This window comes from Falco naumanni, chromosome 7 (genome assembly GCF_017639655.2).
Source record: "Falco naumanni isolate bFalNau1 chromosome 7, bFalNau1.pat, whole genome shotgun sequence".
NCBI classification, from domain to species: Eukaryota; Metazoa; Chordata; class Aves; order Falconiformes; family Falconidae; genus Falco; species Falco naumanni.
Window position 1 is genome coordinate 56,776,189 of NC_054060.1, and position 15,826 is coordinate 56,792,014.

Consider the following 15,826-nt stretch of genomic DNA (forward strand, 5'->3'; position numbering starts at 1 on the left):
AAAAGTTTGCATCTGACCAGCTGTTTATGTATGTGTGTAAACACAGATGTATGATCTGTTAAGCAATATTGATATAAGCTTAACAATTCATAAAATATTGACACATTTAGGGAAAAAGGTGTGACTGGATGATACAAAAATTTCATGTGGCATCGATTTGGGATATTTGTAATATTAACTAATTACAAAGCTACAGGGGAGTTCTGTAGGTTACACCAAACCAGTTGTGATACAGTCTGTGAGTCTCACTACACCCCCATGAATTTTTTTATGAAGCATATTTTTCAGAAAACTTGTTTAGAAACATAGTTGAAAGAACAATTTTCACAGATGGCATAAAAATGGAATAGGTGCTCTTTTCATGCTCACTTGCAGAGCATATAAATTCATTCCTTCAGTTTAGGAAATGGAGAGAAGTTACAGGTCTCTAATAGTGCTGACAGAAGATACTAGATCTTCTAAAAGGTAATTATGTAAATCTTGACAAAAGCAAGAAACAAAGTGGCTGTCATACTGGCAAGCTGGAACTTTACCCTTTTCAGTTCACGTGTTTTTTGCCTAGTGATGGATTGTTACACCATATTGAACTTAAAATCCAGGTGATGTAAAAAGAAAACCCAAAGCAGCATTGTGATGGTATCATTCATATCACCGTGTCTGTGCATGCTCATGCAGGAGGTAGGACCAAGTGGTGCAGACTCTGTATATGTTACGTTAGTATTCAGTGAATGTCTGTGCTATGCTGCAAATTCATTGTTTCATGATGTATGTTATAAATTACCCAGTGATGAAGGCAACTAATTTAATAAAACAACAATTTGCAAGAAGGAAATGGTAGCACTTTTAGCACTTCATGCCACTGTATGTTCTGTATATTTCTGTGAAGCATTGTCTCATAGATAAAAAAGTAGAAACTTTAAAAAAAAATAGAAATAATTGAGTTTTCTTAGTTGTTGTAGAATAATCCAATTTAAGATCTATTTCAGTTACAGATTTGTGTTCCTGCTTCTTTATTTTCAGGGTCATACCCGAAGGGTTCAGGGCTATCAGGTAGCTCTTTGGGTAATGGCAAAATTTATCAACCAACAGTAGTAGTTGAAGGTGTAATTCAGTGAGTGGGAAATGGTATGGATGCTGTTGGATGCTTGTATATTGTAGTGTTGGAATGTATGTCGTGTTTGTGTTAAACTGCAGTTTTCATCTTTGTGCTATTATGTTACATTTAGTTGACTTCTTTTAACCTCTCATGTACAATTGATTCACGTAAAGTAGATTATTGCCTTGACTTTCATGCCTTTCTTGCAGGAATGAATAAAATTATGTCCAATCAAAGAACATCAGCCCCTCTTAGAGCATAGCTTTAGTGTTTACAGTGCTTATAAAACTCCCCTTGAATCCTTTTAGAGGCAGCAGAGCTGAGTTTCCTCTCATAGGCTAAATTACAAAAAGGTCATTACCTTTCCTGAGAATTTCCAAATATACTGGTTTAGCTTAACTGGATCCTTTTTCTCTCCAGTGAAGTCAAATATCAATGTAAATACTGAGTTCTAATTGCAGAATTCTGATGCATTCTATAGTTCTCTGCATTTTTTTCCCACACTTTTTTTTTTTTTCTTAACATCTAGAGAAAACTTTGAAGTTGGAATAAGATATGGGTCTTTTTCCAAGGGAAAAAAAATACAATAAAATTACTTTTTTTAAAAAAAAAGTAAATGTTCAAATTTGATTAGTAATTTCTAATATATCCCATTTTGTTTAACAGCTTCATGAGATCTAATTGTTAAAAAGCAGAGAATGCAGAGGATCAAACTTCAGGTGACCTTATGGGTGTTTCACTGTATAATATTAATATTCTTTTTCATAGGCATTTTGCATAGAAATTCTATAGATAGTACACTAATTTGTGAGCTAAAAGAATATTCAGCAGTTTCTAATCTATATTTAACAATTGCCAAAGGCTTCATATTTTGTCAACTTTTTATCTTCCTTTATTTGGCTTTATCATCATTTTTGTGAATTCAGTATTTAAGAAGCCTGCAGTAAAATACATAGTATAGACAATATAAGGAATTTGAGACCTTTGAGTAGAAAATTAATTGGTATAATCTGGAGTTACAGCATGCAGAGGTGTTTGGTTAAGGCTTATGGATAAATTCTGTCATAATTCATACTGGGTTTAGATGAAGACAAGTAGTATTAGCCAAGCTAGTGATCCCAAAGTCAACACACTCTGCAGATTAGGCTGACTTGGAAAATCAGATGGAAGAGAATAGAGGTTCCAGTTGCTCTAACATTAAAATAAAATATATGTATGCTGTAATTACATGACTTACTGAAAATATGAGTACAGGATTTTGGAAGACTGGTCAGTACACACTCTGCCTGTGTATTTTGCTTTAAAAGGCACACTGGCTAGCTTTCTCTTCCTAGGCCTAAGAAAGCATTTGGGAGGAAGAGGAGGTACAGTGAATTATTTTTCTTCATTTTCCAGAAATTACTTTGAAGTATAAATCTTGGGAAATGCTCCCTTTTGTATCTCAAAACTGAGCATCCCAAAGCGTGGTGAATTTGATGGAAAGGATAGTCTGTGAGATGATTAGAAAGAGCTGTGTTTTTTTAACATAGACTGCATTCATTCAAGGTACCACAAAACTCTCTTTTGTTCTGTTTCAAGTGTTTAGTGACAGTGTTAATTATCAAATAGTTACTTTTGTACTTTTTTTTTTCTTTCACTTTATACTATTTTTGGAAAACATCGTTGTCCTGTATATAATTGTGGAATAGCATTTCTTCATCATAGTAGTCTTCCTGTCTTATCTTGAGTCTCATCATTTTTCATATCTATTGCCCTTATTTACTACTAAGTCTGCAATTTTATTCTATATGATATGTCAACAGGAGCACATTGTAGTCTGCCCATTTCTGCAATATAAATAGGGGAAATCCTAATGCTGTTCCTTCATTAATTGTTCTAAGCTTATGTATCCATTCAGCTATAGTATTTTTTCTAATTGAAAAGCAAAATTTGAATGATAAAATGTGCTGATTTCATACTGCTTGACATACTGTTCATTTTATGTTTCTCTCAAGCAGGGGGAATCTGCAGTTACGTTTACAGTCAATAGCTGTTCTTGTGAGATAAGCTGCAATTATGATGATATTTTCCCTTCATCAGAAGAGGATGAACCACAGAAGAACATTCCAGTCATATGGAAGTCTTTGAAACATAATTCTTTGGATTTCGGTGAGTCTTGCGCAACTTTCATTAGGAAAGTAGTGTTGAATATTTCATGCCATGGTGGAGTACGCTGTTAATTACTATAAGAATACTCCTGAAAAGAATGTTTGTGACCTTAAATAACCAGTCTGGGGAAAAAAAAAAAAAAAAAAAGAGATACTAGAGATACTACTACAATGCAGCTTTCTGATAGAAATCAATAGATCTGTAGTAATGAAGCATTTCAAATTATTTTACAGAAGGAGCCAAAACCCATTTCTGCCTTCCTTTCTTTCTGTCTTCTGTTCTTTCTCTCTTTCTTTCAGAAAAAACCACTTTAATTTGTTCTGTTTGCCTGAATGAAATTACTATAATATAATAATTTGAGTGGAGGGATAGAGTTTTATTTAAAAGTTCTAACCACACCTGTAGCCATACTCTGCTGCTTTTCAATTGAAGAGAGAAAAGCAAACTCTGAAGTGAAGTACAAAATGCAACCGTTCAACTTGCTTACATAGTGTATGAGTCTGTCCCCACCCAAGCAACCCTGGGGTGACACGCATGATCACGTTTAGCAGCCTAGCAAGTTACTGTGTCTTAGGTGAGCTGCAGTAACTGTCATCTGCCTGACATTACCACTGCCTGAAAAGTGTGGTGGTTAATGGAAGATAAACTTTGAAGTACCACAGCATCACTGTTACCCTATATCCAAAGATTAGTAAACTTTTCCTGAGAACTGTGTTTCATAGTGTAACAGTGTTTGATATTGAATGGTGTTTAGGTTCTTGAATATGGATAAGTGCCTAGTGGGATGTTAAAAAATGTCTAAACATGTTATGCATTTGCTAAGATGATCAGAACCAGGTTAAACACCTAACTTCCATTAAAAGTTGGCATGTGAGTTTGAAAATCTGTTCCTGTGTCACTTAGATACTTTTCAAAATTTTAGCTTTTCAGTGTCATGTTTCATGCCAAGTCTGTATCAAAACAGGTAGAGAAATTGTAAAAGGTCAGCAAAAATGGAAAGGAGGAGAGAAAGTACTGAAAATCTCAGCTAAATACTACTTGCAGGCATATTTTCTGAAGGCAGTGTTAGAGAAGGACTTGTCAAGTAGCATTTGGAAGCTTTATTACCAGCAGACTTACTTTGAAGTTTTTGCTTTATATCTGTTTATCTGTAAATGTTTTTTCAAGATGTGTTTGCAGTTTATGATTTAAACAATTTAAAATATATTCTAGGTTAATCAGAAATCTTTCATAACTATAATCAATACTGCTGTTCTTCATTTCCCATAGCTAAGACATTTGGAAGGTCAGGAAAATCCCCGAGTGGTTACCAGTGGTTTTCAGGTATCACTGCCCACTTCCATCCATCAAAAGACAAAAATGCTCAAGAGGCAGCAAGGGAAGCATTTTCTTCTCTCCAAGGTACTTCACTCAGTTAATGCATTATGTGCTCTTAACTATACTGGTTTTAATATGATATTAAGTAAAACTATGTATTGTCATATGGTTTTATAACTTTAAATGTCATGGTTGTCAGTTTGCCATCTCATTTTGCATTTGATTGGAATCATTGATATCAAGACTGCCAGCTTTAGTATTGAACATATCATAATTTGACTGGTTTTTGAAGGTGCTAGAAAGCCAAAGTAGTGTTCATATCACTGTAACAACACTATTTCCACAGTACTTAATCACTTTATAACTTGCTTTATAGCTTTCTTACAATATATACTGTGTTTGTGAGTGTGCATGTGTGCTATGGATGCTGTCTACTTGCTAAAGCATTTTTGTCGCTAACATAATTTTTAATTAAGTTTTCTACAAAGCTGTTGTACATTTTGGCATTGAGGATTAGGTCAGTAGCAGTAAATCTCATTTATATTCTTAATGTAAAGGAGAAATTGCCATCTTGGGAATCATGAAATCCAGGTTCCTTACTGTCTGCCTCTAACATGATACTGACATAAAACAAAATGATCACATTTTTTGGTTTGGGTTTTTTTTATAATTATTTTATTCTAAATTTTAAGTAAAACATGTTGATACAGACTTCTTTTTATTTATAAAAATGGAAATAATTTTTAGTATCCTAATGGATAGGCTTGTATTCTTGTTCATGAATTTGCGTGATGTATTTTCCTATGAAATCTTATTTTTTGCATCTGCAGTTGAATATCCGTGATTGAATATAGGATAATAAGGAAACCCTAGGATTTTTTTTCAGAACCAAAGAAGTTATACTTTGTAGAAGGTCATTAAACTAGTTTTTGATTGCTTGGAAATCAACAAGGTGCATGTGATCAGACTTTTAGTAAAAGTTGATAGTATTTAGTGTAAATCTTCTGGGCATAATCTGTAAATTGAAGCAAAAGTTGTGTAATGTTTTATTTTGTTCTCATTATACTTGAATGGAAATCTGCCAGTACAAACATGATATATTTTTGCCTTAGCATCTGTCAAAAAAGATTGTGTCTCTGACTAGTAGAGTAGCCTATTGCTTTCAGCAAATTACTTGCATTAGATGTATTACAGTTTAAAAAGTGGTAATTGTCTGATCCTTGATAGAAAATGTCAGTTCTTACATTTCCTTTTGGTTTTATTTTTTTGAAAGTGGGTGTGGAAGACTGAATGACTTAAGATTCTGTCATGGCTAAAGAAACTGTTTCTGAGAACTGTTTTGCAAATATGCACAAGGCTTTTTCTAAACTCATACTTGCAATCTGTACAGCAGTTTGGTGTTCAGTGCTGTGAGAATGGAATAAGCACAATCCTTTTAACCTCTTTGCTGGGTTAACTGCTTTAATCACCTCTAAAGAGGATAAGTGCTGCCAAAAAGGTTCAGGAATGGAAATTTATTACTAGACATTATGAAACATGGTTCTTCTGTAAAGTCAGTGGAATTGTCCTGTGAAGCCAGGAACAGGAGGGAATGCAATACCTTACTGTTTACATTTATTTTCTTGAACTGTTTTGTTAAACTTTTCCTTAGATATGATTGGAATGTGACAAAGATTTCAGTGCTTTGTATATAAAGCAGCTCTGGTGCAGCTGTACCATGGCAAAGTTCCATAGGTTTGAAGGGTATTACGTAGTTTTTTATTATTATGTGAAATTTCAGTCTAAAATTCTTCTTCCTGTAGACAGTTTGGATACTTTTTCGTGGCACTCGGCCTAAGGATCCTGGGTAACCCTTTAAAAAAAAAAAAAAACAAACAACTAAACTGTACTTTGGCCAATGTTATCTTTTGGGTCAGTTCTTTTAGGCAGTACTGCCTAAGTAAGGATGAGTCTCACCTGATCATATTTTATAAATTGTTAGGAACAGTGAATGCCTTGAAATTCAACAGAAAGGTTGTATGGTTTCCTTGTACATCCTGGAGATGTGCTGTGTAAGGGTCCTTTCCTGGGTAAACAGAACTTGTTGTCAGGAGCCCAAGTGGTGGGGTCGGTAACCGATTGACCATTTATTTTATGCCTTTCTACTAGATAGAGTGCTTTGGGAGGTCAATTTTATTCTGCTTACAAGCCAGGGAGAAATTATTTCCCATCGTTTCTCTAATTCATTCAGAAGGAAAGAGGATTATAGTTTTACTTACTTCAAGATTTTTTAAAAAGATAGAAATTACAAATTTATCCAAATCTTTCTGCCTTAAACTTACTTTAATACTGTTACATGTCCACAAATTAGAGTTAGTTTGTTGGCTTATGCATTTTGAATTTAGACCCGGAGGGGAGGGGTGTCAGTTTGGAGTGTGGGGTTTTTTCCCTCCAGTATTCCATGCAATGCTGCAGAACTTTTCACTGCAAGCCAAATATCTTTCTTCTTGACTTAGATGCTGACTGGAAATTTGAAAAACGTCCTTGTTTCCTCCTTGACTGATGTCATAGCAGCTAGTAGTGACCTAGTGATTGCTATCAGGCAGCATTCAAATACATTTATATCTCTGGACAGAATTATTATTGAGTACTAATTTCTGAGCTGATATTTCTTGAGATGTATCTTGACTTCATTGGAGTTCTATGTCGATTGCTATATAATGTCTTATATCACTTAGCGCATCCTTCCTTTTCTACCAGTGGGAATTCCCCTCTTCAGATTGCCGACAGTAATGGCAGCATGACTAAAGCTGAGACATCTAGAGCAAAATTCAGTATTGGTGTGACCTTTATGGAAGTGTGCCAACTCCTGAACTGTCTTCAAAAGCACAGAAAAGTTTTACACAGAAAGTATTTGTTTCTCACTAAGGCAACAGCCAAGACGAGAATGTCTTTATACTCTTGTGCTTCTCCACTGGAGAACAAATACATAGGTATATACAGGTGCGCACTAATATTCAAGGACAAGATCCCCAAAGTTACATTGAGAAGGGTTTTACGTAGCTCATTTAAGTTAGGTCACATGAGACTGTTATTATAAATGTTCTGTATTCAAGGATTTTGTCTTCATTTAGTTTCTATTGCTTATGAGTTATAAAGGTCCACACTGCAGAGCTGAGTCACATATCTTGTCATGGTATTGACTATGTAAGAGTAATATATTCTCCTTAAGTGCTATGGTTGGAATCTTCTATACATACACATTCAGATGATCTTGACTTCCCAGTATCTTTTCTTTAACTGTCTGCTTGAACTTTCCTTTGCTCTCATCTTTCCTTCATTTCTCCTGTGGCCACTTCTGTTTCCTATTGTCTATCTTGCCATTTATAACTCTTTGTTTATGCGGAGATTATTATTGCAGTGAGGGTTTTTAAAAACAGCTCAGACAAGCATCCCTCTGGAATAGCATATAAATATTTGATCTTTTCTTTGAAGAGGGTGATGCACTAAAGAACCTCTTATTGTCCCTTCCAGTTCTGTACTTTTGTGATTCAAAGTCCTTTATAGATTACTAGCTGTCATAGACTGAAAATAAAAAAATATGAGATAATAAAACTTATGGATACAAGGAATTTGGACTATAACATATCTACATGCATTAATGCATGATATGTTTTCTTGGGGCAAGAATTCACTGCTGCTCAGGGTGGATAAAATTTATTTGTATTCTGTTTCTGTATATTTGGAAAACTAACATGAGAAAGAATTTAATGAAAAAAGTAGGTATTGTGTGGGGAAAGGTAGTATGTTGCAAAGCCTTCAGTCATGTTTAGACAACTGTTAGGTTATTACTCGTTGATTTTGCTAAACACGATCAGGATGCCTATGCTGCCTTCCACACATTTAAAATACTCTGTCTAACAGTTGTATTATTTTTATTCTGCAGCTAATATGACTTCAGAGGGATTGAAACTGGAGGATATTATTTTGGTTCATCTGTATATGAAGAGCATGAAAGATTTCAATGTTATAAATTCTGTTTATGTGACAGAATTTGATTTGTGTCCACCAGCAAGGTAGGATTAGACTACTGCTATAGTATATTTATGATACACTGTAATATACTGAGTTATTGTTACCATACTTGTAGAGCTTTTGTCCAAATGTCTGTGCCTTACAGACTTCCAAGTAGACTTTTGCTGCCTTTTGGAGTAATCACATCAGGGATGCCCAACTCAGAAAGACTGGGGTTGGAAATTCTTGTCTTAATATATACCATAAAGTTTATAAATGCCCCTCCTATGTAGACTTACAGAAGAATAATACATTTTTTGCAAGTCTCAGTTCTTCTCTGTGACTAAATTGAACTGACAACTCCTTTGTACTGGTGGGATTTTATATGCTTTTCTTGTTTGTTTGTCTCCCTTGACCTGCTGGCAATGCTCCTCTGAATGCAGCCCGAGATATTATCAGCCCTCTTTGCCACAAGGGCACATTGCTGGCTCATGTTCAACTTGGTGTCTATCAGAAACCTTCAGGTTCTTCCCTGCAAAGCTGCTTTTGAGCCATTGGCTCCCACAATATACTGGACTGTGGGTTTGTTCCTTCCCAGGTGCAAGACTTTCAGCTTGTCCTTGTTGAACTTTATGAAATTCCTGTGTGCCTGTGTCTCCAGCCTGTCAAGATCCATTTGGATGACACCAGAAAACTCTGGTGTATCAGCCATTCCTCCCATTTTTCTATCATCTACAAAATCATCAAGGGTACACTCTGCCCCATCATCCAGATTATTAATGAAGATGTTGAACAGGACTGGAGCCAGTATAGACTCCTGGGGTACACCACTACTTACTGGCCACCGGCAAGACTTTGTGCCACTTATCTCCACACTCCGGGCCTGGCTGTTCAGCCAGTTTTCAATCCGTCTCACTGTCTGTTCATCCAGCCCGTGCATCAACAGCTTCTCTATGAGGGCGTCATAAGAGTGTCAAAAGCCTTACTGAAGCATTATACTATCAATGATGATGAAATCTTCCTAAAAGTGATGAGGTTTGGAACCTTCTAGGTCCTTGTGACAAACCTTCATCTTGTTCTGTTTGTTTTGTTAAATACAAAAGCAAAACTGTTAGCTGAGAAGGTGCCTGAGATGCACATCATGAGATACTGGGTTACCAATATATGCTTACTCTGCTCTCCTTTTCTTTCCCTGCTTATATGCAGTTGGCTGTGGTTGAAGATGGATGCTGGACTAGGTGGATCTTTGGCTTGATCCAATGTGGTTGTTGTTAATGTCATGTGTTTCCATCAGATAATGATCGTGGGTAGCTTAGCTGCACTTATGTATTCAGTAAGAATGAAAGTATTAAAAGACACTGTTTCAGACTTCTGAATACACTGATGCTAACACTTTCATTCATAGATCCCCAAGTCATAGGTTTTTAATTTCTGTTGTACAGAATCTTCAACATTGCCTCCAGGTCCACCTCTGACATAATGAAAGAGCTTGGTGGTCTTGTTACACAGTATGTGATTACTGTATTATTTGGGTGTGTTGGGGTTTTTTTCCGTTGGAAATTGGATAACAAGCACCTAGCTCATGAAAATTTTGTTGTTGGTTTTTTTTAAAATTTGTGTTTTAAAACTAGTTTTCCATCTGTAAATTCTTTATTGCCTTTTGTCAAAAGGGTTTATTTCTTATTACACTAATTCATGTTCTCAAGCATGTGAGAGAATATGCTAAGTATGCAGAACTGCTATAGCATGAAAAATTCAACTTGGATCATAGGTTAATACAGGTTGGAAGGGACCTCTGGAGGTCATCTAGACCAATCCCCTGTTCAAAGCAGGGTCAGCTGTGAGGTCTGGTTAGCAATTTTCTAATGTAAAATACTATATTCTCTGCTCTTATTACTGAACATGAAGTGTAGTGTATTTTAATGTGAATTTTAAGTATAGCATGACAAATAGTTAAAAGACATTGTTAAAATAATGTATATCATCATAGATTCACATTCTCCTACACTGTCTGGGTGTCAGAAGAGACTAAAAGAGAGCAGGAAGAGGCTTCTTCAAGGTGCTGATTGTAGGCCAGGAATAAATCACAGAGAGATGGACTGTTGGTTGCCTGTGCCTTCAGAGCAGGGATCTACTCCCATCTATAAACTACACAAAATGAATACCCACTCCTATATATCTTAAGTTCTCTTTACGACACTTAACTTCTCCTGATTTAGCTTCCTTCATTTCTCATGTTGCTGCGTGTTTTAAGCCTCTACATTTGCATAGCCAGCCACATAGTCTTCCATCACTAAAATAACAGGTAGAAAGATTAGAAAGTTGCAGGAAAATGGCTTTTTATGGTTATTTTTATGGAACAAACAGATTTATGTTGCATTTTGTCCACAAGAAAAATTATACAGCGGTTTGCATGGCTGCATCATTGCATTATGCACAGAGACCTGGTTGTGGGAGTTCTCACAAGCAATATGCTGGAAGCACTGACTTGGGGTGTGGATCTGCACTAAATTTGCAAAATTGTCTTGAAAATTTACCAGCCCAAGCAGAAAATCCATTCATCCATGCTTATGATGATAGTAATGAGGAAAAAATACTGTATTTGCATGTGGGAGGAGAGGAGAAAAATAGTTTTCTTGGAAGAAATAAGCAAGATGAGAAGAATTCTTTAAGGTTATGTTATATGATATGTAAAGGGAACAAGTAATTTTTTGCTGGAATCCTGCTGGGAGCTAAATGACTTTTTTATGCATGGACTGAAAATATAATTACTTTTGAGGCTCTGATATGTTGATTTCCTGTACACACCCCCTGCCTTTTCACTGGCCACGTGCAACAGACTTTCTATCTGTCTGTCCATCCAGGCACTCAGTCTTGTTTGGAGAAAACAAAAGCCAATTTTTTTAAAATAATACTTAGTAGGTTTTCAGTCCTGTCATAAGTATGTGTCTGTCATGCAACCTGAAGTGTAACAGAAAAATATCCTCAGTATTGCATGGTAACACATGCGAAGGATGTAAAGGAACAATAAGCTGCTGCTTTTTAGAAATCTGAACCTCTAGTGCAACTATTCAAAGGACATTCAGTGAAAATGCATGGAGGTAAGAAGATGGCAATGATGCGCTCGGTCTGAAGGCTGCTTAGCATAACCTATCTAGCATTTCCAGATTGTGTGATCAAGGTTTTTTTAATACAAGAATGCATGTATTCTTAATAAAGTAATACACTTCATAAAAATAACCAAATGGAAATGAGCCACTGGCTATGGTGCTAGTTTCTACTTGGTAATGGAAATTATCTTGCTGGAAGTCTAAAGCTGGTCATTATTTGCAGAGGAGATAACAGTGTCGGTGCTAGCAGGTTATTGTGATACCATAGCTTTTGTTTTATGTTTCTGACAAAATTTCGTAACATAGTACCCAAATGAAAAACCCATGGAAAATAAATACTGAAAGTTGGTGTGAGCAAATTTTCTGATACAAAAAAATAATTGTCTTGTGTTTTCAGAGTATGTGTGGAAACCCTGTTACCTGATGGAGTACTGTTTTGCATTGACTGCCTTGCACAGAAGTATGACATTGCAATGGATGATGTGTTACGTGATGAAAAACTGGTTATGCATGTACAGAGCATTTCCCACTGGGCACCTGCTAACATAGGACCTTACAGTCAGTCCATCAAGGTAGGCAGTCTTTGTTACTTCATGTGAACTATATGTCAGTTTACTGAAGTGAGTACAGTTATAAAGTCTCCTCTCCTATCTGAATATGCAAAAGGAAATGTTTAAAAAAAAATAATTAACAATGAACATTTTGAATGTATATTTTTAAAAATCATGGACAAAACAAAAACTTAACCCTTATGAGCCTTTCATTTTGTGGTAAGACAGGTTAAACTATTCTTTGCAGAGATCTCAAGAATAGCCAACTGTTGTTGTGCACTATAATTCGACCAAAAATTGTGTCGCACTTTTATAATCTGCCTAGAATATAAACGCTATTTAGGAACATCTGAGGACATCTGAAATTTGTTTAAGGCAAGCAAGTTCAAACTTTTTTATAGGTCAGTCAATCCTAAAATGCTTATTTAATGAAATCCCTCTTGACACTTTTGGTACTCCTTAATCATTTAAAAGTACAGCAAGATTTCAGAACTGTTATTTTTTTTCAAATTAATATCAAACTGAATAGAATATTACATACTATTTAAAGATATGAAAAGGAGCCAGTAAAGTATCATGGAAAAGTGGACCAAAAATCTGAATAAAAAGCTTTTTTCTTAATATGGTAACTCTTGCCCAGCTAGTACCATTCTGACAACTGATAAAGTGTCTCACCTTTTCTGTTGCAAAAAATGTATATATCCCTTTCTTACCAGTCTTTCTTGTGTAATATGTTGTCCAGTCCAAATTATTGTTGTGCAAACTGGTTTAAGTAACATGTTATGGTACCTGTTTTAAATTTCCTGAAACTTCTTTCAGCCTGCAAACCCACCTATTATCATGGCCATGGAATTGTACTTTGTTTTGTCTTTGTACCATTTTACAGAAAATTTCAGGAATAGTATTTTGCTTCAGAAGCTCATGTCAAATCTTTTCATTTGCAGGAGGAAGTGTTAGTAGATAACTAATGTATTAATCTTGTGGTTATAGCAGGGGGGGGTTTATCTTCTGTATATGTTCATTTTTCTTGAGAAAGCAGAAAGTTGGTTTATTAAACTTTCTTCCATTCAGTCTTATACCTCAACAGTCATAGTTGTATCGCATGATGCATAGTCCCGCGAAGATAAAATTTAATAAGCTTTGCACCTTTGTATTTGGAGAAACTTCTTTGATATATCATTGCAACTAACCTTATTACTATCCTTGAGCTGGCATATGCTAAATTCAGAAAAGAGCGTGAACTGAAAATTGCTTCAGTAACCCAATGAATAGCCCCATGCTGCAAACAGATGGTAAGCAGGCACTGCCAGTCTCTTGGATCTCCTGGTGGTGTGGGACAGTCAGCATAACCAAGGAAAGGCTCTTTTCTCTTCAACGATAGTGTAACCAATAGTGCTGGTCAGCAATTTAAACATTAAGGAAAACTTTTTTTTACTTATTTCTGAGTATCAATATTTAACGTTATCCAGGTTTTATCTTGCTAAGAATGTTTGACTTTTTGGTGGCATTTTGAACCAGAGCTTGAACCAGTAAACATCAAAAGAATATTCTTTTTTTATTTCAGTAAATGTGTTTTATATTTAAATATCTTTTTCTTTCTAAAATAGCATAGAAAAGATACAACCTATAAAACTTTTTCATAAGAATACATCATAGAGGAATGTGTAAGTGCATAAACAATCTATTTGCATTTGAAAATTTATTAATGGAAGATATGGATCTCATATGTTCTTAAACACTAATTTTCCAAAACTAAAATCTTTTTTAGGTAGGTTTTCAGAACTTCCTCAGACTATGTGTGGGTAGTTATTAAGCTCTTAAGCAGAAGTAAAGCATTTCAGTATGTTTTAGGAATAGATATATATAGTAGTATATTTTCCAGAATAAATAAGGAATAAAGGTGGCTTTTTAAATCTTTATAGTTAACAAAAATGATCTGAAATTATAATTATATCGTGATGAAATGTTGATCAGTTTTGTATATTTGAGGAACAGAAGCTTAATGGTCTTAAAACAGTAGCTGGTTGTTACCCTTACTGTGTATCTGTAGATTTTGTTTGTCATTTGCTTGACAACAATTGGACAATTAAATTGTTCTCTTTTCAGTCCAATATAAAGTTTCATGGACACTGGGGAATCATGTTTTTTAGCACAGTGTTTTTGCTCGGTTCAGAATAGGCCAAGGACTGTAACATTCAGGGTATTTCAAGTTGGGATTGATGTGCACTGGCATGTAAGAGCGGAGCTGGCAGCAGAAAGGTGTAGGTAGTTCATGCAAACTATGGAATTCACACTTCAGGCTCAACAAACCATTCAGCAGAGCATCACTTAAATTCTGTAGGGACCTTGCTGGATCCTGCCAGCAGGTGCTCTGAGGACAAAAAGTGAAAATTTGAAATTTACCATAAGAATGTCCTGACCTCAATCTGATAGACACCAAACAACAGTGGCAGAATGAAATTAGGATTTTCAAAGTATTTATAGCAAAATCAAACATTCTTCCTCTTTGGGGAGTAACATTCTCTTTTGTGATTAACATTCTTTAAAAACAACTTCAGTGTTTCTACTTGTAAGTAGACTTAAACTGTTGTAAGATACAATATGACTGACTTTCTTGTAATTAATAAAAAACCGAGATCATTTAATATCTTCTTCTTGGTCCACCTGTTTTACTGGTGCAGAAGCCTCTGCAAATCCTAATATCTATGTCAGCAACTGGAATGTAAGCTGTGTCAGTTACTGTGAAGTCTATCTATTGCTGATCGCAGTAATGTATAATGTGTTCTGATTATGTCCTTCTAATAGTAGTAGCACAGGCTGTTTAGTCTTGGAATATGATGTTAGGTTTGACTTTCTCCAGATTTTTGTTCCACAGTGGGCACCAGCCCAATTTTTGCTGATCATTAGTAGTAGCTTTGTAATTTTACTAAAGGTACTTCATATTTTTACTTCTCACTGTTGTTTATCAGATCATTATTTTATTCTCATATTTTATTTCTGTTTTACCAATGTATTAGAGGGTTTGTCAAGACTAAGCAGTAATTGGTAGCTTGGACCAAAACTGCTTGCTTACCATGTACACAAAAGCTAACATCACAGTTGTACATCAGGGAGTTAAAAATGAAGATGCGCTGCAAAGCAGTGTTGGGGGTGAGAAATATATACTGATAGCTTATTTATTTATGATTATTTATTTTGTGAGAACATTCTTTGAGCATTTATGAACTGTTAGCATAGTTCATTAAAAATAAAAAATAAAATTAAAAAAAAGCCCAGAGCAGATGAAACACTAACCACAAATACTTCTCTAAGAATGCGTGGAAACTTGACAGTGTTTGTACCAGATGTTCTTCTAGTATGGTAATGTGATTTAAAAGTCTATTTGCACTTACAGTTTGTTTGCTTTGGCAAAGTTTCTTAATGTTATTCTATCTGGAAATGAACAAACAAACTGCCACAGTAGAATTTATCATACTCTCATATTCTATAACGATTTTTGATGGTGACATAATGTATTTTATACACATACCGACATATATGCATCTATGACTTCATTATGTCTGTTGAACATTTTAGCTTTTCCTTGTGACATCAGTTCTTTCGCTCTGACA

General features: G+C 35.2%; 1 protein-coding gene across 4 annotated transcripts in view; it reads left to right on the forward strand.

The window, feature by feature from the left end:
• The window catches only part of DPH6 (diphthamine biosynthesis 6), a 210,330-nt gene that overhangs the window by 83,113 nt on the left and 111,391 nt on the right, over positions 1-15,826 (forward strand). For 3 of the 4 annotated variants that reach the window (XM_040601797.1, XM_040601799.1, XM_040601800.1), the window contains 4 exons: positions 3,091-3,244; positions 4,514-4,645; positions 8,487-8,616; positions 12,062-12,236. In XM_040601797.1, the coding sequence (XP_040457731.1) occupies positions 3,091-3,244; positions 4,514-4,645; positions 8,487-8,616; positions 12,062-12,236 (591 nt within the window). The remainder of the gene's footprint in view (positions 1-3,090; positions 3,245-4,513; positions 4,646-8,486; positions 8,617-12,061; positions 12,237-15,826) is intronic. The other variant, XM_040601798.1, reaches the window with a different exon arrangement.